Genomic DNA, 25,556 nt, shown 5'->3' on the forward strand with positions numbered 1-25,556 from the left:
AAAGGCACTTTGTCAGAACTTCTGAGTCAGTGTCACCGCATACATGATTTATCTATATAAGTTATGACTGGTGATGAGTTACTTTAAACAGCTGTTGCCTAAACAGAGGCTGTCCTTAGGAACTTGAGCCTAAATGCTCAAGTTTTTCCTGGAAGCTTAGCCTTTATTCATCATATGGCCAACTCTATTAGGAAACAAATTCTTCTAGCTGGATTCATGTGCAGTGGTAAGAGAGGGTTGCTAACAACGCATACTCACCATCATTCACTTTTTGATAAACCAGAACAACATCAGCAACTTGGAGAGACAGCTCGTCTGACTGCTTTGCTGTGTAGGTTCTGATGATCTCTACCTGAGTCAAAGCTGGGGAAGAAAAAGAAAAGAAAGGCTGAATTACAATATTTCCATTTCAAATCTTCTATTCAAACGTGTATATAATTGATTTGAAGAAATCAGTGTGTCTTAGCACATGCCCTGCCCCACCCCATCCACCACGCAGGTGGCAGCAAATGCTGCAGATGGCTTCTCACCTGAGCAACCGCACAAACTTGGGTTAAACACGAAGAAGGGAGCTTTGCTCTTGGTAACAGATTGAAACAACTGACCAGCGTTAATGAACGCAAACAGAAATAACTGGGCAAAGCAAAACTCCTCAAAGAAGGAAGCGATGACAGCTTCATGTATATTAAAGTAACACAGCCCAGGAAAAGAAAGGTGACATTTTTAAGGATGTGTTTGCTCAAATCCCCGCTAAGGGGCAGTGCACTTCTATTCTCATGTCAGAGTGCTCAAAAATCTCAGTACTTGCAACTTACTCGTTCTGTCAGTCTTCTGCCCATCTCTGTCTTGCCCAAGCACCGTAATCCAGCGAGCTCTTTCACTTCTGCAAACAGCAAAAACAAAATTCAGTTTCCCAACTCATGCTCTTGAACAATGATCAAGACTACTCCCTTTTCAAGGTTCTGTATTTAAATTCTTCCTCTTATTGTGAAAGAAAAACTAAACATAACCTCCTTTCTCCTCCTCTCAAAACATGGCCAGGTGTGATACTACTTCTTGTAATAACACTCTTCAAACACAAACATTTTAAGCAAGTAGAAAAAATGCCTATACACACATGGTTCTTACTGGCATCACATCTTACATACCCTTATTTTAATTATTTTTTAAGTAATGCAGGTAAAGTTCTCTAAGTGTCTGAGACCAATACTTATGACTAATCTAAACAAAATTAAATAATCCACTTGAATTTTCTTCTTCAAAATTTTGTCTTTAGATAACTTGAGTTTTTAACAAAAAATAGTAACATCTGTCTTCTGCAGTTGTCCATTTTTTGAAAATCTGAAACCAGTGCTAAACTTGTGTTTCAACCACAGTAAGAAAACATATACAATTTTGCACAACCTTAATTTTGTTCTTATTTTTAGAAACATGTTATTTACAGATTCGTATTTTCCCATAACCAGTCTTAATAAGAAAATTACATTTCCTTTCAAACAACTCTTAAAAAATGGGATAATACCAGACTGCCTTCCTATCTAAATATGTGTTTCTTCATAAATCCACGTACACCAGATAGTTGGTGAACACAAAACAACTTTGCTCCCACTGAAGTCATCCTCTCTCCAGCAGGCAGTGTTAAGAGCATACGAAAAATCCAGTCCAAAAAACACGGCTCTCAGCCAGACTAGGGAATCACAGAATCACAGAATCGTCTAGGTTGGAAGTCACCTCAAGATCATCGAGTCCAACCTCTGACCAAAAAAGCCTTTGTCCTTCCATAGCTTTCTGTGTATTTTTTCAAGGGAATCGATGTTACTTGTGTAAACAGACAGACCGGGAGACAAACACAAAAAGATGCCAGCGCCAGTGGATCATCTAATGCTAAGTGACCCTGTAATTTAACCCTCCGCCTCCAGCAGCAGGCACAATTACAGCTGCTCCAGAGCTGTAATTCAGTGGGAACAGGCCACGAAAGACACATGAGGTTTGTGAGGAGCCTTCCCCTGATGCCACCCGCAGCTGCCGGCCGTGCCCCGCTGCTGGAGCTGTAATGCCACCATAACGCTCCGGACCCTGCGCTTCTACTGCTGTACCTGGGAACCACAAGCCACACAAAGTGACACAACGCGATCAAACTGCGCTGGAAATCATAGTCAACACAAACATTTCACTTTGAACATGCATCGCTCCGATCAGCGAGCGCTCTGAAGCGTCCAGCTGGGCCCTCCTCCTGCCGCTGCCCTCCCCATCGCGCTCGCCTCAAGTTACAAAAAGTTGGGAGTGTCAGTGCCCTGAGCACACCACACACGGTAACGCTCTATTAAAAGTTTTCAAATCAAGGAGGTATTGTCAGAGACTTTTTCCCTTGAAAGACAATCTGCTGAACTGCTATTTCTATCACAAACCTTATATAGGCAAGCAGCAATATTCTGTAGAACAAAATGTCTTTTTATAAAAAGCCCAGACAACTAAAAATGTGCTTCATTTTTTTCCCAATAAAATCACATTTCCAAGCAAGTCTGAATCATCTGCTTACTTTATAATAAGATCTTTAATAGGAATCATTAATGATCTATAGTTTCTTTCAGAGTTATTCTAAACTTTGAAAGCAAACCTAAAACTGTAAGTTTTTCCAGGCTGGGATGCGTCTGGAGCGTTCTGTTTCATGTCTTGTGTCCCACCCCCAGCCTCCGCGGAACAGATACCATCTTTCACTTCTGTGAAGGGCTGTGTGGATGTTAATGGCACCACACAGAAGCGATGGCCTCTCCGAGACTCGCACCCGAAAGAACAAGACGCTGCTTGTTGCCCTTTTCTAAAGCAGAGCACTCCAGCACTGCCCCAGGAGAACAAGGACCACCTCTATCCAGCGCAGCTCCCCAGCTTCCCCGCGGCAGTGCCAAACTCCTCCTCCATCCCATCCTGCAGTTTCCGCTCCCGCACCGTCCCCGCTGTGGTGCAGATTCACAAAGCTGCCCCGGGACAGCACCGCTCAGCACTGGACCCAACGCACCCAGTTCAGTGTTTGCTGCCACCTGGAGTGGTAACTCCTGGAGAGACAGCTGCACATCCAAGCGCACTGCAGAAGGCAGGTGTACAGACTGCTTGCAACAACAGGACACTCATTGCTCTCCACTTTACTTCAGGCACTTACCCCTTAGCCCCAATGATTATTTGAGGGAAGTTCTTTGCTAACAGGCAAGTGAGGCAGGAAACCCACATCTCAACTTCCAGCACTCAGAAGAAAATATTAGGGAAGTATTTGACCTACCACGTACTTACACTACAACAACCAACAGCGATAACTCAGCCCCATTTGTAGTTCAAGTGGAAGCAGAACCACAGAGCATCCCGAGTTGGAAGGGACCCAACAAGGGTCACCGAGCCCAGCTCCTGGTCCACACAGGGCCACCCAAAGCCCCAACCCCATCTCAGAGCGTTGTCATGTTTGTAGTATTTGGGTAACTAACCTTCATTGTCCACAGTCGTCTCTGGGATCTCAACAATGATCCAGAGACTTAGAGAAGCTCAAATGAAACTGCTCCAGAAACTGAGCACTTCACAATTTAAACTGGGAGTGTATGCAGGCAACGCAGGTCAGAAACATTACGCAGAGAAGTTGAGGTATGCCACACACCAGTCACGTAGCTACAGAGGTATTGTGATGCTTAATAGAGACAGCACCTTAACACCAAGAGTGCCCAGACCCAGAGCTGTGCCAGGCAGGGGGCAGTCAGACCCTCTCCACAAGCTCCAAAGACAGCCGGGTCCTGAGGGGCTGTGCCTGGGAGCCTCTGAACCTCGCACGGGAAAAACGCATCCAGGGCACGGTGAAAGGTTAATGGCAGCTACACTGCTTACTCTGTCTTTAAAGTAATTTTAAACTACATTACCCGCCACTAAAGCCTGAGGTCATCCTACTGTAAGAAGCAAATAGAACAATAATTAACTTTCACTAGATTTGGCTTAATTAGAATGAGCTAATTGTCTTGACGCTAAGTGAGGACTGCAAATGAGAGCGCTGACAGCCTGTAGTCTGCTCTTTGCCGGAATCAGAAGGGTTGCATTTTAAGCTCAGTTTGGAAAACACCACCTTTAATTTTGTACATACAAGCTTCTCCCCACGCTCCCCCCTCCAATCCCCCGTAAATCCCTGTCCTGCAGCCCTGGCATGTTTGCCTCACCAATAACCACCAGAAGGGATTCAGAAATCCAGCATTATTATTATCTTCAGCCTGGATTACCCTTCAGATACTCTGCTGTCTTCAGCAACATTACACGGACTTACACACCTTCCCTCTGATGAAAACCCTCTCCAACTAACATGCAACAAAAAGTCTTTACTGTTTAGGAATGGTCATGTCAGTTCTCCTTTTTTTTTTTTTTTTTTTTTTTTGCAAAAATAAGAAGTGTTAAACCTAAGATTTTTGGTTCCTGTTTATGAGAAGCATTTTTATGCAAAGCTATCACAGATAATCTTTCAGCACCTTGAAGCAATGCACGACTGTAGCTCACTGTACCTTGCATCAACATGGACTCCCTCTGCATTACCTCAATGTATTTTTTAGTTCCTTTTTGTTCCTTGCTGCATTACTTGGGGAAAAAACAGCACCACCAGCTTTGTACTTATCCATTTGGCTGCAGGTTTGGAAGAGCCAGCAAAATGCAGAAAGTCAGACGTGGCTTTGTGATGAGAACTCTATTTCAGACCACACCGTACAACATACAAGTGGAGCTTTGTCATCTCTCCTTTCTATTCTACCCTCTAATGGGCTCTCAATTTACTTATCCTAATGGTATTAATATAACACACTGCAAGGCATGGCCACGCCATTACTCACAGGCTAGGGAACTGGCAGTCTCTGAGGCAGAAGCACAGTTAATTCTTGGTCTGAAGACCTAAAACAATAGCACCTAGTAACAGATACTTCAGTTTACATAATTTTAGCATGTGTACTCAATTTGCTATTATCCCTACAACATGACATCAAGAAAATAGAATGACAGTAACATGACATGGACTTAAAACCCCTGAGCCCTCTCATGACAAGATTATCCATGAGAAACTGAACCAGGTTTGGAGAGGCTCTATTTTATTCCAGTAAATATTTATTCCTCTATCTAGGATCTTATACAAGCTGCACATTCTTCTTCTCTGCCAATCATTAAAACAACAGAAAGGCTTGTCACTGTTACCTTGCCTAGCTTTGGAAGTGCACACTTAATGGAATAAAAACAGTGCAAATCACAGCAGTCAGCAGGTGGAACAACAAACTCTCCAGCGTTGCTGAACAGGACGCCAGCGTGGCCCGTGACAAATACGGGGTCATTTTTAATGTAATCCTTCCTCGGTCACTGCAAGCAGGCAGTCTATGATATCTGATCAGCAAACTCTACTGTTCAGTTTTGTTTCACCTTTTTTTAAACTTTGCAAACAAAGAAAGGCTGGGCATTTCATACGACCTTTTTTTTGGGGGGGAGGGAGCTGGGAGAGCAACAACAACCTGTTGAGATGATCGGGTGAAAAATTACAGAAGTTATAACTATTTACTTACTGAGTGTCTGTTCCCAAGAGCATCTCCACCTTCTCTCCTGCGTGGTTACTGAGGACTGCCAACCTGAAGAGGTACACTGTAGCGCTCTGCCGCGAGTACAGCATAGCTGAAGTGTTCTTTACAGGAGAAGAGGTCAGGTCCTCACTGTCACACTGTTGTACCACAAGCTGATCCCTTAAAGAATAATCTGTGACGTTGTAACTCTCTTCACTGTAAAACAAAGGAGAAAAAGAAAAACACAAAATTAAAATGCTTAGTTTTCCACCAGGTGTGTGATTTCCCCTTCCTTGTTTGTTTTTAAGAAGTCAGTTCTGTTTTTAAACAACTTTTACGCAGCAATTGCTGCCTAGCCAAGGACAGAACCAGCAAAACCAGCTAGGGATGCTGTAGTCATTGGGATCCTGAACCTAAAAAGAAAAGTAGTCCATACATTTGCATAGTAAATAATGAATGCATTCCTTACTAATTAATCACCTGAGATAAACCTCTACAAATTCTTCTTATCTCCATTCAACAGAACAGCCTGCTTTGAACTATCGAGGAGTCTTTATCTTTCTACCCCTGTGCTCTCCGGGAGGCCCACAGACTTCTCCTGACCAGCAGCGCACGGGTACGGCTGGCTGAGGGCTGGAGGCACCGCAGTCAGAGCAAGCAGATGGACATAAACGGGATGAAATCTTCCCACCAGGCAGTGCAGTAACAGGAGGGACATTTAACACATTTTTTAAAATGACAGTAATCAGCTAACACAGACGCGCTGACGTGCACCTTCAGTTCATGGCTGAACTTTTTGCCAAACTCTTATTTTGACTCAGAACACAGAGCAACAGGGCTATTTTATATCCCCTCGCAAGGAAGGCCTGCACATCTTGGAGGCACTTTTATGAAGACCAGACACGAGTTCTAGGCCACCTATTCTTTAACAGAAAGCATGTGGTGATTCTCCCTATTTCCCTTATCACATGTATATATATTAAAAAAAAAAAAAAAAAAAAAGCAGTAAATGTCCTTTATAAATCGTCAGCAATTTTTAATCACTTTTTAAGCATGATTACTTTAGTTACAAAATCATTCCTGGCATCTTGGCTAAAATAGCATGTTTTTCAAGCAGCTGTGAACAGGTAACATTCCCAAGTAGTATTTAACCTTTGGGTGATTTCCAGTGTATGAGGTCCAGCTGCATTCCAATGTCAAGGCAATCTCAGGAGCTGACAAGCCATAGAGCCATGAAAACAGATGGGGTTCTAGCAGTGTCCTTAGGGGATATTATGGGAGAGAAGAGTATTCAATAAATGTATCCTCATACAAAAATATACATCTCTTTGCAATTCATCTGAAATCTTCTAAAAGATCTCAGGACGTTGCTGGTAGATGTTACGAATAGCTCAGTGAGCAGTGTTACTTTAGTTGGACACAACAGGACTTCATTAATTCTGGAGCTCCCTTGAGCTCCGCAGCATGCAGAGCAAGCTCATAGGCAGCTCTGAGCATTACGATCCAGAACATGCAACCACCTCTTCAAAAGGGCGTGCTGGAAAAAAGGAAGAACCTGACTTTTGTAAAGTTTAGAGCTACCTATGTGTCCCCTTTTTAGCAGAGTATTGTTACAGTGTAAGCTTCCAGGTCTGCCTGAGGTATCAGGGAATCACCTCCTCTGTAGCCCAGTCTCCTCTTCCCCGAGGGCAGTTGCAAAATGCCCGCTATGGAAGCTCCACCACGCCTGACAGCAGGCAAATGGGTATCTGAACCCAGCAGTTACGCTCATCAGCCACACCGGGGATGGATGATACTTTTATCTGTGGTTTGGGATTTAGAAGAGGAAAGCTGAAAGTTCATTCTGAAGGGAATAGGTACAAACCTAAAAGCAGTATGCATAAAGTAAATAACCCATATTTTAATAAGGCGCTACTGTCACCGTACTCTGCAATGTGAAAGCATTTTTTCACTAGCTCAAGCAAAAGCAAGTTTCCCAAAGGTGACACAAATAACAATAATTGTAGTGTAGTCCATGTGAATCATGAGACAGACAGAAAGAACTCTCAAGATGTGAGTTATATTGCCTGCTACTCCTCGTGTCAGAATATTACCTTCAGTGTCCATTAAAAAGGAAGAGATTGTGGTAGCTAAATGCCACTTAACCTACTGAATGGGGCAGAGAACACAGCACAACCTTGCAATTTCAACAAAAAGGTGAAATTGTAGCTGAGGAAGATTATGATTAATAAAGCATCATTAAAGTTAAAGCGTAAGACCTCTGGAGAACTGTAAGTATACAACACACCCTTTATCTTTTTCGTAGCTAAAATGTCATAATTCTCATTATAAAAAGGTTTTGGGAACCCTTGCTCACTCAGTATTCAAAATGCAGTTCTCGCAGCGGTGATTCTGACGCATGGGAATCGTTCCTGAAAGCAGCCCGTGAGCAGGGATGCACCGAGCCTCGCTGCACTGGGGCTGCTGACCCTTGCTGGCTGCGGGCCGGGCAGGCAGCGCCGGGCCCCGAGGAGCTGGGAGGCACAGCGAGGAGCTGGGAGGCACAGCGAGGAGCTGGGAGGCACAGCGAGGAGCTGGGAGGCACAGCGTGCTGCTTCGACTTATACGGCAAACTGCTCCCCGGGACGGCCGGGGATTCACTTTGGGAGAAAGGATTAAGCAGCGTGACTGCAGCACTAAGTAATTAGTATTTTTAGCACAGTCGAGTGATTTTTTGTGTGTGCAATGCTAAGAATCTTTTGAGAAAGCAACTCCTCGGCTAAAACACAAGCATAGAAAGCTCAACTGTCAACAAGTGTTGCTGTCCATTGCCGTGGTGTCCACAGCAACGCTGTGGGCAGGAGAACAGATCACCAAAAGCTCAAATATTATGAATAAGCTTACCCACTCAGGTCAAGTGTAAGCTTCGTGCTCGGAATATTTGGGATGTTCATACAAACCAATCCTTTTCCATCCTACCTAATTTGCTTGGGGGTGTTCTTCAGGTGAACAGATAAATCTGATCATTAACATCAAGTTTTCCTTAATTTTGGCTTCTGGGCCCAGTTATGACATTTCAGTTCCAACAGCTGGAAATTATTATAAATCCAAAGTTTGAATAAAATATGTTGCTATAAAAATCTGTTTTATAATCTGGACAAGAAGCCATCACATAGGAAACCAATAAACACTGTAACAACACAGATAATAGCTTTTCATTGTTTTCCTAACTCGGACATTTACTTAGCTACCAACACAGCAATACGTTGAGAGCCATCCCGTGAGAAAACAAACGCGCAGTTTAAAAACATGAGGCATAACTCTGATCTGCTGCCAGGGATTTAGCAAGGGACTTTCAAAGAAACATTGCAGCGTGAACTTTGATAAACACCGAATCTCAGAAATGTGCTCCCAGCATTACGATAGCTGGGGAAAACTCTATTCGCCTTTCTGCTCATCTGCATAAAAATTCTTTGATTTAAATATATTTTTCCTTCATTTTTATCTTTCTATTTGCTTAAATAGAATATTAAATCTGGGAAGAGAATGTGACTATCTCATTCCTCAATTTCTGATTTAAATTAAGAAGTTTCACAGAATGCTATCTTTTAAAAATAGCTGGTATTTGGTTCAACTGATCAATGCAAATGCAAAACTATTCTTCAAAATGGTTTTCAGCCTCAGGAAGAAAGTTTATCTATCAAGTATTATTTAACAGCAATAGCAGAGGATGTCAATTCCGTTAAATGATTTTAAGCCTCCGCTCGAATCTAGAGATAAAATAGAAGTGGAGACTACTAGAAGCGATTTCCCATCAGTCTCTCTCAAGAGCAATCCAACATGGTAAAGCACAGAAGGGAAAGAATATCACTTTACCCTCTCACAAAAAATCTCCCTTTCTTAAGGCACCAAGGATGACCTTTTAAATTTGTTTGACAAGTCAGAATTTCAATCGAGTTTGCAAAAACTAAATCCCATTTAACAAGCAGTTACTTGTAATTTCTAAATGCAGTCTGATGGAGCAATGTTAGAAACTCAAATACCTTCATAACTCATTTACTTTCTCAGACACAGTGTATTGAAACATACAAAATGTTTCACAAATTTTGAATGTAATTAACACAAGTTTAATCCATATTTCCTCCCATTTTATGCTGCAAATGTACCAGATCTCTTTGAATCTCATTCATTCTTTCAAAAAAGCAGATGGCTAGCAAACATGCAAAAATGCTGCGGATGCAATAAAGTTCGGCTTTGCAAAGCCAGGAAGTTTTGGCTCTCATTTCCCGTGTGGTGAGGCACGCACAAAAGGCATGAAAATTTAAAAGATAACTTAGATGCTCTCTTCGTGACGCAAGGAGTTGAACAGAAAGACGATTTTACATTGGTGAAGCTCTTACCTCTTCTTCTTGGTGATAATGAGGACATCGTTAAAAAGGAAAAAGTACACCTGCTGTTTAGAAGTCCTTTTAGAAAAAAGTCCAGTGTCTTCTACGTATGCTGTTAATTCACCCCTTTTCACAAGCCATCGTGAAGAAGAAACCAATGGAAATGGCTACAAAGAAAAAAATAATATTTTAATCTTGTATAAGTAGAATTAAAAAAAAAAAATCAAGTAACAGTCTGAAATATTTGGAAAAACTGCTCAGATAAACTCAGAGCTCAGAGATTATGAGTACAAGCACAAAACAGGGATCCCAAGGTTTAAGGTGTCTTTATCATTCATATAACCCACAAGTAATAGCCTGCAAATACTTGAAAATTGCTCATGTTCATGACCTAGTTACTCATCTAAGACAAAAATGAACAGACTTGACTGGTCATATGCTTCAGGATGGACCAAACTACATGAGATCTCCAAAAGAGATTAAAATTACTGTCTCTGGGGATTATTTCAGCTTTCATAGAGAAAGCAATCATTCTTTGAACACTTGATTTTTTCTCACAGCTTTTCTGCATAAACAGTTGGAAGGAAAAGCTTCAGCACTTCATCTCAAACACATGGGCTACAGCATCTTACACGGCTTTTCAGCACATTTCTAAAGTCAGTTAAAATGATGCTGTAACATGCCTAAACAATACAGTTTGTTCGTGTCATCATAAATCTACCAATGGTTTGAAAAATGTCTGAATCTACAGGACCTTAAGGTATCCACTTATGAAAGGCCATATGAAATAAGTGTCCTTCCTGAGGATGAATTTCATCTTTTCCTTTCTCTGCTCCCATTCCGTCAGGAAGGTACCTGTACATGACCACAACCCCTTTGTAACTTGCTGCTGCAGCTGCAGGGGCAGGCAGGCTGGGCTGCTCCTGGCATGCTGCTGTAACGAGGTACACGTCAGCACCCTCTCAGGCCAGCCTTGATAACTCACTGTGTGTGTAGAAACAGGTAGGCTTGCACAAACCTTCAGCCCTCAATTTATGAGAAGAGAATCACCCTCCCAAGGCACTCACCGTACAGAATAACCTATGTTTCTTCCTTTGATAGCAGGAAGTTTTCCAAGTGCTTCCTGTTCTCATTAGCAGCTCCTGAAATACTGTACAATTACCAGTCCGCTGCCATAGCTTTATCAGAGATGGATAACCAAAGATATCGTAAGCTCCTCTTTATCTAGCTGATGTAACTGAACTCTAAAAGTCCTCTGGAGCAGGAGCTCTATTTCTCTCTGGGTTAGGGTGAGGACCAACATCTCAAGTAGGTGAATCAAGCCAAAGAGGATAATAGCTGTCTAATGTAAAGGCCAGGCTTTATTAATCCAAACTATTCCCAACTGCTGGAGAAGTAGATACCACAGAAAGACCTTTTGTTTCTCTGGGTCATGAACGTGAATGGAGATGTGAGCCTGCATGTCCCGTCATAGAGAACAGATCCTCTCTGAAGCCGTACGTTGACGTGATGCCTGGAAGACAAAGGTCCCTTGCAGCGCTGCCAGCACTGCAACATCTCCCAGGGGCCAAGATTCCTCCGTCAGTGATCTCACTGACAGTTGTTAGCACTGAGCTGACCAGAGCTAGTACGTGGGTTCATACAGGTTTCAGTGCCACACAGAGGAAAGGTTTCTTCTATGCTTAGAACAGTGGCTGTTGATAAAGGTACCCCTTCCTAAGTCCCACCCGTCATCTCTGGGATGCCCTATTTCAGTCCTAATTTCAAAACTGAAGATGTTGACAATGTTGTGTCTATGCACCTCCAGGTACAGCATGCGTGCTGGATGGAGCACCTGAAGATGTCTGGCACCAGAACAGAAGACTCACGGGGTGACTTCTGCAGGCGAAGCCCAAGCTGCACGTCCTGTACCTTGCAAACCCTCCAACAGCAGGTCCACACTGCCCCTGGAGAAGAGGCATCCACTTTGCCCGTGTTTATTAATGTTTGTACCTAAAACCCACTGCAGTGAAAGGGCACTTAACTGTTAACTTATGTACATTTTTCTTTACCCCATGCGAAATAATCAAATTTTTGTTTCTACTTTACACATAACAGGCTTTCAGCTTATCAAAAACATGTACTTTCTCTGCTGTTGCTCAAATTCGTTATGTCTGTAATGATTAGACTAACGAAGACAACTGCTTCTTTTCCATTTAAAATATCTTTCATGTGCTTGTATAAGTACTTCTTCATTCAGCTTGTCAGCTGTCTTCATCATTCTGCTCAGATTGTCTTTTTGTATCTAATCACTCAGCTGCCCTTTAGTGAACTAATTCAGCTTGTCAATACTCGCCCTGGAGCACGATGCCAAAACCAAACCGGTGCTTTGACTGCGATTGTGTGGTTGGAACAAAACTTTAACCTCCCTAATTTTATGCGCGGCCATCCCCTTGGTTGTGAATTTTGAGGAATGATTTTGTAGTGACTTTGAAATGGTACATGATAAAGAAATAATTCAAAAGATCTTATTTTATTTATTTAATTATTTAGCACCATGCAGTACCACACTCAGCACAAAAAGCAGGACCAAGCTCCTGGAAGCCTGTTCCTTGTGCTTTCTGTTAGGAGACGGCACATGAATGACGGATGAACATTGCTCAAAATGGCAAAATTACAGACAAAATACCTGTACTGAGTTTTGGTCAAATTCCCTTCAGATACTTCTTCCCAATTAACTTCAGATCACACATTCTGTTTTGATTTATGCAACTTTTTTGCACGTTTCTGGTTTTGTATTAGCCATTAGTTTACCAACTGCATTTTCTACTGTATTCTCCAGTCTAGAAATGCAGAACTGTGTTTCAAATCCATATTTCCTAAATAGATTTTTATCCAAGTCTCTGTTATGAGTTAGAGTAGAACAATCTGGTTACAAATCTCTTTAATTTCATTAACTGACACCGTCACTTATCTTGTATCAGCGGCTAACATCAATCCAACATTATTACTTTCTCCAGGGATTGTACCATAGCATTTTTCTTATGGATGGTCATTTTATTAATACACATTATTAAACCACACAGGTTACAAAAGGCCAATTCAGCTCGGTACCCATATGTGGCAATCAGAACTCCCAAATTCCATGATTGAAATCTAAGTAATTTCTGAAGTTTTATATAAACAGTCTGCTTTTTTTTTTTTCCTCCCCTTTTTATTAAAAAAAAAAAAAAAAAAAAAAAAAAGGTCTTACTCTGAATCTAAACTCTACTGGTATGAAAATCAATTCTTGAAACAAAACAGCTCCAGATATTTACACTTTCTGAATTGCAGTAATGGTTCCAAGTGATGGTACGTGAACGCAAAACATTGGGCCATAGCCCTAAGGTTACACCATCACAGTTCTTGTGACTTTACACATTGAAACATTGGGCTAGATGGTCCTTGAACATAGAAAATACAGAAGAGTTTGGTTCTTGAACTCAAATGCCTGTTTGCAGAAAAAAAGCTTTTCTGGTGCTAAAGTTGAAAATTTTAAGAATAAAACCTTTTGAATCTTAATTAAAAGAAATTCTACAGATGAGCTGTTTACAAAAATGACCTACATTTAGTAGCTTCTCTTGTAACTCCTATGTAATTGCTCTACAGTCACACCTAACAAAATAAAACATCCCAAAACACCAGATGAGGAAAGAACAGAATGAGTTTACCTAATTCATAATGGTTATAAAGCAGCATTATAACACCATGATGATGGTATTGCAGACAAAAACTTCTTCACGATTTTCTATGAGCGTGAACTAAAAATCCCTTTAATCTCTACTCCAAATGAGTTCATTTTCCTAACTGACTATATTCCAGAGGCACCTTATTTTTTCTTTAATATTAATTTTCCTGCAATTACCAAAAGAGTACAACACGTATATCACCACCTTTTTATATAAAATAAGCCATTAGAACATAAAATGTACTGAGACTTGGCCAAAGCAGTTTGGCAAGCACTCCAGCTGGCAAGCTCTCAAACCACAGATAAGGTCTAAAACCACTAAGTGGTTATATTTAAGATGCACAGAGGAGAGAAGAAAAAAAAAAAAAAACTTGCATAAAGAATACAGAAAAGAAAATAAAGTTGCTATTATTCCCATGAAACTAGCGAGAGTTGCTAGTCACAGCACGTCCACGGGAAGAATTATACAGGGCCTCTTGCTTCTGCATCCTCTTCCAATGGGGAAAGTAACAGACTACAAATCCTTTAAGGAACTCAATACATTTTAAAACTGTCAGGTACTTCTGTAGATTTGAAAATTATGAATGAATGAGGGGAGAAGGTCACCCAAAGTTTTCAGGCTATCCAAAACTCCACTTCAGAATATCCCAAATACCTGAGACTATTATCCAGCCTCGTTAGCAAATGTAGTGATGTCACTTGTTAATGAGAGTTTATTTTATTGCTGTTGCTTTAAGTAACTATTATTATTCTCAGTTTTTAGTCAAAGCATGTACATAAAAATCCTTTGGACAAGTTGGAAACAGGATTTCCTCAGAGCAAGACTGAGGAAGATCCTTTAATAACTGTCTTTTCAAAAAACATAAACCTCTGCTTACTTCAAATACAATGATGATAATTCATTCATCATTCAGATATTCTGTGTTTGAACAGGAGCATTCCAGCGGAAGACTACAACATTCATTTTGAAAACTAAGACAGTATAGAATTCAATTTCATCTGCATATACAAATATGCTTGCTATTCTTGTGGTTGAAAAGTAAGCTAAGAAGTTACCTGCACTGGTTTAATACAGGACGCTTAGCTGTTACTACTTCAAAGCCCTGCCTGCACCGTCGCACAGACACAGGCAGCTTTAAGTACAACCATACTCTGCACTAGCAAAACAAAATTTGCTGACAAATGACAAAAACAAACTGCATTAGCAAAGTTTATCTTAAGTAATTTCACCTACGCCAAAGTCTGCTGTTGCACAGCCTGCTCTTCCGGGCTGGCACCTCACTCTTTGTTTGCATATCCTACGCTGCCAGAAGTGCTGCCGTAGCTGAATTCGGTAACTCCTGCCCGCAGGTGTGACCAAGGAGCAGGCACACAAACCTACCAGGAAACCCAGCTGGGCTGATTTATTTCACACCTGCCTTCTTGAATTCAGCAGCATGCAGCACACACCACTGTCTTCCTGATTTCTATCACCTCCCAATTAAAGGGGAACTCGTGGAAGTGACATGTTTTTACAGCAGAACTACCAGAATCTTGTACAAATACATCGTAATTTAAAGAAACACATCTTGGGGTGGCTGGAACCACACCTTGTTTTTGATATCACGCTGCTGTAATCCAGACAGTCACACAGTTGGGATCATCTCATTGTCAAGTAGTAGGTCAGCCTCTCTTTTAATGGTAAAAACTTGACAGCAATTTTTCTAGCGCATCAAAGCCAGCTCACACTCACTCCATGGAGTTAATTCATCTTACAGCTTGACAGAAATAGTGTGCTGAATCTCACTCATGATGTTTTCAGAAAATAAAATGCTAGGGTGCTAAGATTTGGTCAATTTTTATTGTTTTATTTCCGCTGCAATAGTTAAATAGTCCCTTTCATTCTTATTAAAAAATAAGTTTCCTATACTCTTTCCCTGAAAAGCCTCAACCTGAAGCTTAATCAACCTTGGTTAAGACACAACAGTCCTCAGTTACCCTCTGAGTTTCCAAAGCTTCAGCTACCCCACAATATGAACTTGACTTCCTTGACTGAAAGTCATGCCAGCACATACAGCCTATGCTAATGTACTTTATGCTGGCAATGAAGCTATCAAAATTTAACACGTAGTCAAAGCCATAGCATGTGGTCAAAGCTATTCGTATGCTAAATGGTTTACCATCAGAAATAGCAGCATACCTTGATTTTAAATTCCAGCTGGGAGTTAATTGTGTACATCATTTCTGTCCTTTCCATCTTCCGAGCACCTTCATTGCACAAACGCACCAACTAGAAACAAGACACGTATTTAGCACATTTAATGTACTCAAGACTTGTAACACTAATTCTTGCTCCTTTATAAAATACACATCTGTGGAAGCGTAAAATTTATAAAGCACCTGACATTTTCCTGTTCAGCCACAGCCATGATGTTTTCAAGACCAGACTGAATGCATCTCTGAGTGACCCGTTCAGACCCAACAGCTGGTTCTGCTTTGAGAAAGAGGCTGGGCTGGATGACACCCTGAGGTCCCTTTCAACCTGGATTACCCAACACTATAATAACTATTTATTCTTCAGCAAAGCCCAGGTGGTACAAAGTTACAGCCAGACAATCTGACTGAAAAGGGTTATACTCTCTGATCCAAGTTAATGATCAGCCCCACAAAAACCAACATTCTGGGCTGACAAATCCATGTTGCAGGCTGCCCTGTCCACCACACACCTGCAACTCATTTAGAGAAGAAAGTCCCAACACAAACATTGCAGCACCACCTTGTTAAACTAAGGCAAACAGTATCTTTGAGAAAGTTTCATTGCAGCTGACCTTTAGAACGCAGTCTTAAAGCATCCTGCAGTCTGTCAGAAGTCTGCGCATGGGAGGAAGAGGAGTGTACAACAACAGGGCTAAGGACAGGCAGGAAAATGCATTCCCCTTAACCTCACAAACATCATGCAGCATTTCCCAACCATTAATAAGCCTTTTCTCCTTTCATAATCAAACACTTCACAAATCATATATAGCTTCTACAGAAAAAAAAATAATGATTGTTTTGGCAGCAGTATAGTGTTCCTGAATTTAGGGTATTTTCCTAAGTAACAGGCAAAAATTTCGCAATAAAACCAATCCCTAGTGGTCTTTCTTAAATAAGACAACTTAGTTTTTATCTTTCACTGCTCTTCCCTTACATAAGGAATGTTCAAAGCCCAAGGCACTGTCTAGCCCCAACATGTAGGGAAAGGTTTTGTTTTGTTTAAATAAAGAGTATCCAATACAACACATTTAATGACAGTTTATGATGAGCTGCAGCTTCTGAAATTCTGAGATCTCGGAGGCATAAACCAGACAGTTCTTAGATCCTTAAATTTTCTTTTCAAACCACAACATTCTGTTTTACAGTCTTCTATTTCCAGAATATATATATATATGCATATACATATACATATTGTATGTGTGTGTGAATATGAATTGATGAACTAGAATTTCCCCATTTGAAAAGGAGAATCTGCTCAGTTTCACATAAAATGGAACTGGAATTTATTCTGAAAGTCCTGATGTATTTTACAATCTATGCAAGGAAATGGACTTCTGCTCTTCTTCTGTCATTGATTCTGATGATTACACAGTAAGACAAGAACAACTGAACAACTGAGTGCAGCAGATATCATTAACTAGCAATAAAAGCAGAAAGCATGGCTTTCTTAGTTTCAGACTTTTTTTTCCCTCTGTACCATCAGGACATACCTTGCTCACTTCTTTCAGAGCTTGCTTGCAGTTCTCGTATTTTGGTGAATCTTTAGGAGTTTTCTGGCAAATAGTCTGAAATAAAATATCAGTTACTTCAGAGGACTGAGAAGCACAAATCGTAACAAATACAGAATTTTACAAACGTATTAATGGAAATCAAAGAGGTGAAGTCCCAGCTGTGTACTGGGATAGATGAGAGAACACTAGGTCACTTCTCCAGAGGCCTTGGTGACACTAAGGAAAGCCTCTCTTGAGAACTTTTTGGAGGAGTGTGATGTTTTCCATCTCTGGCCAGTCTTCATCTGTGGCAATATAGTGGAAGAGGGAGGCCATATCCTTCCAGAAAAGAGAAAGGCTCTGCACTCTCCACTCTACCTTTATGCAAACTACAGTGAAAACCCATTGCAGCTGTACACAAATAGGTTCTTCCAATTTTAAATACTTTAAGCTTTTTCTGGAAGTCAAAATATCCACTTATGTGCAACTGTACAAGCAATAAGAAAACTGTACCAGACTACTCTGTTTGACCTCTTTGTAGGAGGTAATCATTTCCAAAGGATTAAATGAGAAGGCTACACACACTATTATGTGTACCACGATAAAAGATAAATAACCATATTATTAAAAAAAAAAAAAAAAAAAAAAAAAAAAAAAAAAAAAAAAAGGCTGCTGCAGCATATGTAAACACTGGAAAGTAAAGATGAGTAAATCTGATCTATAACTTACACGTGAGAGACTGAGTTTATTTTCATGACTTGGAGGTAAAAATGAATTCCTATCTATAGGAATTATAGATAATACAATAAGTAAGCATTTATTGCAAAAGGATCCTTATCTAATCTATATGCTAGGAAGTCTTGTTTTTTTTAAACTGTAAGGTTTAATTTTAATCCTAACACTGTGCATTTTCTGTGCTAGGTTCTTCCTTGTCTTCTGAATCAATTATTTTTATCCTTTACAAACCTTTTGATTAGAACTTGTAAACTTTTAATTTCTGACTGCACAAGTGAGCATATGCTACTGTTCATGGTCAACAGACAAGTCAGTATCTACAGCCTTCTCTGGAATGAACTGGGAATTGAATGCAAGAGTGCTAACATTCAAAAAATATGCATAAAGGAAAAAATAGAAAAATAACTGTTCTCACATCCATTAATAAGGGAAGACGAGTTACTCTCTGCATGGGAAGAATGAGGAAAGAGATCATTGGTAAATTCCTGCAGTCTTCATGGGACTCAATCCGTGATAACACCTCTTTAAATGCTGGATTTGTAGCTCTGGTAGGAAAAAGAAGGAGGGAGTTAAACAGAATGTTTTACCAAAGAATTGTGAAAATTGCTAGACTATTAATAAAACATTTTAATAGCAAGGAAAGTACAGCTTGAAAGATTCGTATCACTTAAGCCTTCAGCTTTATTTATTTAGATATGCAAGACCAGCATCAACATTCAGGTATCTCCTCCCACAGATGAACATGAGTGCAAACAGACTCATATGTAACATGCAAGTAAACCATGGCTTTGACAAATCTATAAAGAGAAAATTTATCAAAGAAAAGGGAACATAACACAGGGCAACAAATAGGATTGGACTATGCAGCCAGGCATATTTTCACTCTCAATTACTTCAAAGGAACTTGTGCATGAAGAAAAGCTAAGCATGTAAGTACATGCTTTGCTGTAAGCCATAGGTTTTGCACCAAATACCATAGCCTTTGACTCCAGCTACAAAGGGGGGGGGGGGGGGTGATTTTGCAGTCATTTTAAAATTAGCTCTTACAGCAATTTCTGAAGCGTTCGTTGCTGATAGACTTCATTAGTGCAGTATTTTACATACGGATCAAACGTTGAAGCACTATGCTTTTCCACTATATCACTAATATCATCAATAAAGATGTTGTTCTGATGTCTTGCTTCAAGTTCTTTGAAGAACCTGTGAAAAAATGCAAAGAAATTACTCATTCTACCCCAAAATAGTAGACTTTTCTTGCAACATTTTATACTTCACCTGATACAACCCATGGCTTTTATTACCTAATGACAATTTGAATGGTTTGTTTGAGGGTGAGATCATTCCTCCTTTTGGCAAAAGAGTGTGGGAAGTCTTTATATTATACATGTCAAAGGGTGGTGGTGTCACCTGGCAGAGCTCAGCAAAAGCAATGCTGGCAAATTACTTCCCATACTCTAGCTGCCAAAACCGAAAAAAGCCTTACTGGTCTGGTTGGACTGGAATTTCCAGAAACAGGGTTGAAAAGAAATGGAACAACTCCAAGCACAACATTAACACAGCACTTCCTCTTGTAATAAGGGAAGTGCAATACCAGAAATGTTCAAGCAAACAAAGTTAAGTGTGAACTGTTAAACTAGAGACAAAAACACACAGCAGGCTGAGCTTAAACAAGGTAGTCATGTACCATCAACTTTGATCCACCAATAAAACCAAACACAGACTGGGAACAGTGAAAAGAGAAACAGAAACTAAAATCCTCTTCTCTGTTGTTTGTCTTCTGCTCCATACCGAGTCCCTTTGGCCTCTGAAAGCTTCTCACTCATTCTTGCCCTTCTAATTTTACCAGGAAACAAATGCCTTTATTTCAATGCTGCTTATTAGAAACACTTTGACTCTCTGGGGGTGTAAGAGCTCAAATTGGCATTAGAGCTGTTGCAGGTCATTAAAATTACTTGCACTAAGTCTGACATCAGTGCAATCGCTAAAAAAAAAAAAAAAAAAAAAGTTGCTGAAAAATCTCTCTGATATCAGTCTTGTCTGAAGCCTTTACGAGATGCTTCACTAGAAGTATCCCAAACTCACTAGGGAAAACCAGCTAACAAAAACCTGCCACATAACACAGCAAAATAAAGGAGATACTTGGAACACACGATCTCACATTAAGCTAAAATATTTTGAAACATTTTTGTTTTAACCCTTTATCACATTTTCTCTTTACTAACACTGGTTGTTTAGCAACACAGGTTCACTAAATTTTTGTCCAGCGGGCTTAGAAAAAGACTGAACTGAATGATTACCAGATTCCCAAATGGTCAGTCACACAATCAAACGAATATCTTTTTTTTGTTTGTTTCTTTTGTGGGTGTTTTGTTTTATTTTTCCTGACACACGCACTGCAGATTTATGGACTGATCCTTATGTATTGTCATTTAATGACAACCTGGACATTGCCTGCAAAGAGATATGACGCTGTCTGCTCTGGTTTATGGCTTTCTCCTCCCTTTTCCACTTAAAGAGGTACAGCAGTGTTTTTAATAGCACTGCCACTTTTGGAAGGCATAGTCCTGCAGAATCCTACCCTCCACCCATTTCATTTCAAAGCATGAGCTGTTTCAAGTTGTCACTAACTTGCAATACGCTACGTGCTTTTGTAGTGCCTAAGAGAGCAGCCCTAACTGGCAGAGGATACCAGCTGCAGTGAGATCTCTCCTGCAATCCATGGACAGGGACTGCAAGCTAACAGTCAGCTTCAAATTTCCACCCAGCCTACAATTTCCCATGAACCACAACAGTCAGATCTCAACAGCTGACCACCATGAGCTGCAGACGACTGGAATTCATTTCCACTCTGCTCAGACATGTTTATAGCTGGAAGAATTTCGTCGCACACTGCCAGCTTTACTTTGCTCAGGAAATACTGCGTTTCTCCCTCCTGTACGCATGGCACACTGACAAAGTGTTTGACCATGCTGGACCAAGAACCTACACTTTTAAAATTTATCTGGCTCTTCATCAATGACATCAGTCACAGTCATTTTAGGGAACAGTACAAGTCTTGCACACTAGGAGATACTAAAAAGAAAAAAGAAAAAAAAACAGGCCAGAGAGAAGCAGCGTAGCCAAGTCCCATCCCCCCAGAACACATTATGAGAACTATTAACTCTGGAAATCATGCGTAGAAGTTTGTTTCAAAGGTTATCTTTTTGGGCATCCAAACATGGAAAAACAGACACATAAAACCTTTTACTTAAAAGGTTAGGACTGACTCTTTCATAAAGATTTGTACTGAACAATTTAGTGTCAACTTAACCAACTACAAATTAATCGTACTCTGTGATTTTTATTTTTTGCTTAGGACCAGAAAAATCTGTTTCAAGCGTTTGTTTCTGTTAAATACAGAACTTTTCTGGTTAGATCCAATTAAGTGAAAGTCAAACAGAATCAGAGATTTCCTCTGTCCTGCCTGCGTTGTTTAGAAGAAATGTCCAAGTTGAAATACCCTCAAACTCTTCCTCTCCTGACGACTACGTGCCAAATTTAGAAATACAGATGCAATTAATTTCCTGTTTGTTTCTCTTTCTAGTTCAAGATCTAGAAACACTGAAGCACACACCAGTACCGGAGTTTGTCCTGTCCCTACGACAGGAGCTTCCCCCTCAGCGATCTGGAGGCTTGAGGTAAGGCTCTGCCCCTGTCTTCCAGCAGATGTTAAGAAGCTGGTGATCATCACGTGGAGCAACATCCTAATACTTGCTCAGGCAGTTTTCTTAAGCTAGCTTTTCCTACTCTTAGGCAGAGATTAAAGCAGTGCCAGGTATCCACAACTTCCTTAAAAGCCCTAGTTAATTCAGCTGCGAGCACAGCCGTGTAAGTACAAGACTGCCTATTATTCCACACAAATCACCTTTGTAATTCACCCTGTCCATGTCCCTCTGCACAGCCTCCATACCTTGCTGAAATCTCAGGTAAAAACGTAGTCTCCCTGACACATCACTGTCCAGTAACAGAAAAAAAGTCACTGGAGTGAAATCAAACTGCAATTCCTCTTCTTCCACTTAGAGAGGAGCAATGATCAATTTCAAAAACAACGATCAATTTCAAAGAATTTCAGGTAATGGTAATAAAAATTTCCAATTTTTGCTTCCGCAAATGTGGATCTTCTCATCAGTGACAGATACTTAGCATCCACATCACAGATTAATTATTCAGAGAGAAGAATTTTGAGTAGCAAAAAATGGAAAAATTACAGCCTTATTTCCATAGCATTTTCATGATGAAACACAATCAGAGCTTTTAGAAACAAAATGGCTGAAAAGGAGAGTAATTAAAGTGAGGGACTGCATCCACAGGTGTTTGAAATGAATCAGTTTGTGGGATTGCCACAACCTAAATAATGGAAAACAGTATGTATAGAGACATATTTATAAACCCCAAAGACTGCAAAGCTAACAGCCCACAAAAATGCCTTTTATCAGGCAATATCCACCAAGCACGTAAAAGGCCAAAGAACAACGAAAAGATCCTGCCAACCTATTTTTCATTCTGCAGCAAGCGAACAACTTGCAGCAGGCTTACCCATGAGTAACTGTACTAATGGTAATCCTCTTGCCTTTTCAACTATTTACAGTATTCTGGCAGAAATCCAGAGCAATAAAAACGCCATGGCAACCCTGTCAATATATTCTGTTATAGGGAGATTCCTGAGATAGCAGTGAAGTGCTCATAGCATCTCATTCAATGGTACGCATTTTAAGAAAAACTATTCAATCAATTAATACCCACTGACAAATGAGCCCACAAAGAACACGCTGTGGCACTAGAAATGTAAATCTTTTTAATAAATTACGAAGACATCACAACAAGAGCCCTCATTTTAAAAACCTTTCCCATGCTGGACAAAGTCGGGCTCCCTGTCCTCAGAAGCAGCAGTGTGTATCTGCATGGCCCTGGGCCTGAAGAGTCAGCCGCTCGTTTACCACAGAACAAAATGATTTCTTTGATGTCACAAACAAAGAATTTATATGTCTTTTTGTGAAACTTTCTAACCACAGGAATGAAGCTGTTCCCATGTAACACTTGCTAAAATGGCACTGCTAACACACACAGCAAGCGAAGGCCTGGGAGAGCAGAGAAGAGGGACCAGGCAGGCGATCCTCGGGCTCTAAGCACCTGGGTTGTCACCTGCAATCCCCAGCTGGACAACATCCACCACCAGTACTCACAACTACTGCCTCTGTTGCCATAAGCAAGCAAGCTAACCAGTCCTTAAATTCGGGAAGAAACATTTGTTAATATAAAAACATGAACTGTACAGAAACATAAATTAACCGCTGCTTAGTCTGCAGGGAAGTTCCTCAGCCAGGGAACTCCACCACAGCCTGGAGGTGACGGTGATGTAGGGAGTGCCCAGGAGACTCTGCAGAGGAAGGTCTGGGATCTGTCACTGTCACCTCCCCATCGACCCAGCCACCCTCCTGCCCAGAGCACAGCGTTGGCCTGCACCGGAGGGAGACCACAAACGCTTCCAGATTTACGTTCCTCACAAGGGTGCCCATGCTGAGCTGGTGACAGGCTAACTCAGAGCTGGCAGAGAGGGGGTCTGAGGTGCATGGTGCCAGGCAGTGCCGCTCTCAGCACCACACAGGTACTGCTCGGGAGCAGCGGTGCTGGCCATGGAAGAGGCTGAGGGCATAACAGCCGCAGGCGCAGCCAGCGAGGCCCGGCTCATGGGGGCTGCCTTGCCGGCTCGCCATGGCCTTGTCTTCATGCCTTCAGAGCACCAGCTGCTTTCCTAAAGAGCAGCAGGTGGTATTACCCACAGCTGCAAACTATCATGAGTGCTTAACAGGAGGAAGAAAGTTGCAGGTTTTGATACTCCTGCACATAAAGCTATAAAAAGTAAGGATAAATGTCTGCATCCATCATTATCACGTTGATAAGGCCCCAGTGGAAGCTGTGGTACCACGCTGTGGCAGCCGAGGCTTCCCAGGTACAGCCACCACACAGACCAACCTCAGGCATCCACATCTGTGGGGAGTAACACCACAGAACTCGTCCATCTGCACCAAAGGCTTTCATCTCGCCAATTTAGTCCTGTAAAAGACTGCAGAGCTTTAAAGCCTCATCTAAACAAAGCACACTGACCCGACGAGGCATGAGAGGAGCCAAGGGAACACGCATACATCCTCCTGCTTTGACAGGCTTGCTAAACACGGCTATTTCTAGGCTTACTAACAACTTGGTGCCTTTTCAAAGCTACGCATTCTTCTTACACAAAAAGGGCGACAGCAGTTCTCTGGAACTAGGCTGACCACTGGAGTAGTTACTTCTTTCCCAGCCCCAACTAACAGACTGCTTCTTCACCCCTTATCAGTCTTTCCATAGGGAAAGCAGAGGGCAAGCTCAAATACCTGTTGAACATAAACTTCACTACCAAAATTATGCAGATAAATAGTTTTCTTCTTCTGTGCTTCCTGCAGCAACGGCAAATCTGAAAATCGGAGCAAGATTCATAAGCTGCCACCAGCACAAGCCCTGCGGGACCCAGCAACACAGGCAGAGGATCTGTGCAGGTAGCGAGGCTCACATGAGTGGGGCTGTAATGCTCTGCAGGAAAGGCTGCATAACCACGGACTGGATAGATAGGGTTTGGTTACAGCTGGAAGGCTTTAAAATTTTAAGTACTGCTGCTCTACACAACAACTGTCTCTAAACACAAATATTCACATAAATAGCTCTCCCTGCAGAACTTAAGCCACAAAAGAAGAGCCAGAGGTTGCAAGAATTCAACCAGGAATGCTGCTGCTGGCACTATCTTTTTTTAAACAGAGAATATGTTCACATAATACGGTGATGGGTTTCGGTACAAACAAATATCATGGTCGATGGGAGCTTCCTGCCATAGATCTGGTGATGCCAGCTGCCACAGATCTTTCCTTTTTTTTTTGTTCCTACCATGCTCTTTCAGATACATCACCACAAATGCCATCTCTAAATAAGGTATTTTTTTATTAGATGCCAAAACTTTCAGTTGCTGTAGAACACAAACTATCTTAAGTCACTGGTAGAGGGAAGATTTGGATTGTGTGTGTTGTAGGTTATGTGTTGTTTATTTTTTTTCCTCTTATGAAAAGAAGCTATAGAGTTTGTTAAAAAGTCATTAACTGAGCATGAGGTAGAGAAGTATGAGTTCTTAGGCTGAGAATCTCAGCGGGAGAAATAAGAAAAAAGTATCTCCAGAAGTACTTAATGATAGAAACAAGAAAAACTGGACACAAAGTCCTAGACAACAGACTGTCAGAAGAGTTCTGACAAGTAACTTAATTACAATAGGAAGAGTTCCAAGGGGACCTCACAGTGAGCCTCTCCTTATAAAACTCTGGGACACTGAGTTACGTACCATCTGTGCTGCATTTCCACAGGGAATATAAATTGACAGTATGGTTCTTCAAAGACAATTTTTTCGGAAAAG

General features: G+C 41.1%; 1 protein-coding gene across 1 annotated transcript in view; it reads right to left on the minus strand.

Annotated features, from left to right (window-relative positions):
* Window positions 1-25,556, minus strand: part of ARHGEF26 (Rho guanine nucleotide exchange factor 26) — a 48,199-nt gene that overhangs the window by 1,875 nt on the left and 20,768 nt on the right. Inside the window, exons 6-13 of the mRNA XM_032193304.1 lie at window positions 19,133-19,285; window positions 18,501-18,630; window positions 17,351-17,425; window positions 15,805-15,894; window positions 9,932-10,086; window positions 5,559-5,768; window positions 816-883; window positions 259-363 (exon numbers count right to left, since the gene is read on the minus strand). Coding sequence (XP_032049195.1) covers window positions 259-363; window positions 816-883; window positions 5,559-5,768; window positions 9,932-10,086; window positions 15,805-15,894; window positions 17,351-17,425; window positions 18,501-18,630; window positions 19,133-19,285 — 986 coding nt within the window. The remainder of the gene's footprint in view (window positions 1-258; window positions 364-815; window positions 884-5,558; window positions 5,769-9,931; window positions 10,087-15,804; window positions 15,895-17,350; window positions 17,426-18,500; window positions 18,631-19,132; window positions 19,286-25,556) is intronic.

Source organism: Aythya fuligula, chromosome 9 (genome assembly GCF_009819795.1).
Source record: "Aythya fuligula isolate bAytFul2 chromosome 9, bAytFul2.pri, whole genome shotgun sequence".
NCBI classification, from domain to species: Eukaryota; Metazoa; Chordata; class Aves; order Anseriformes; family Anatidae; genus Aythya; species Aythya fuligula.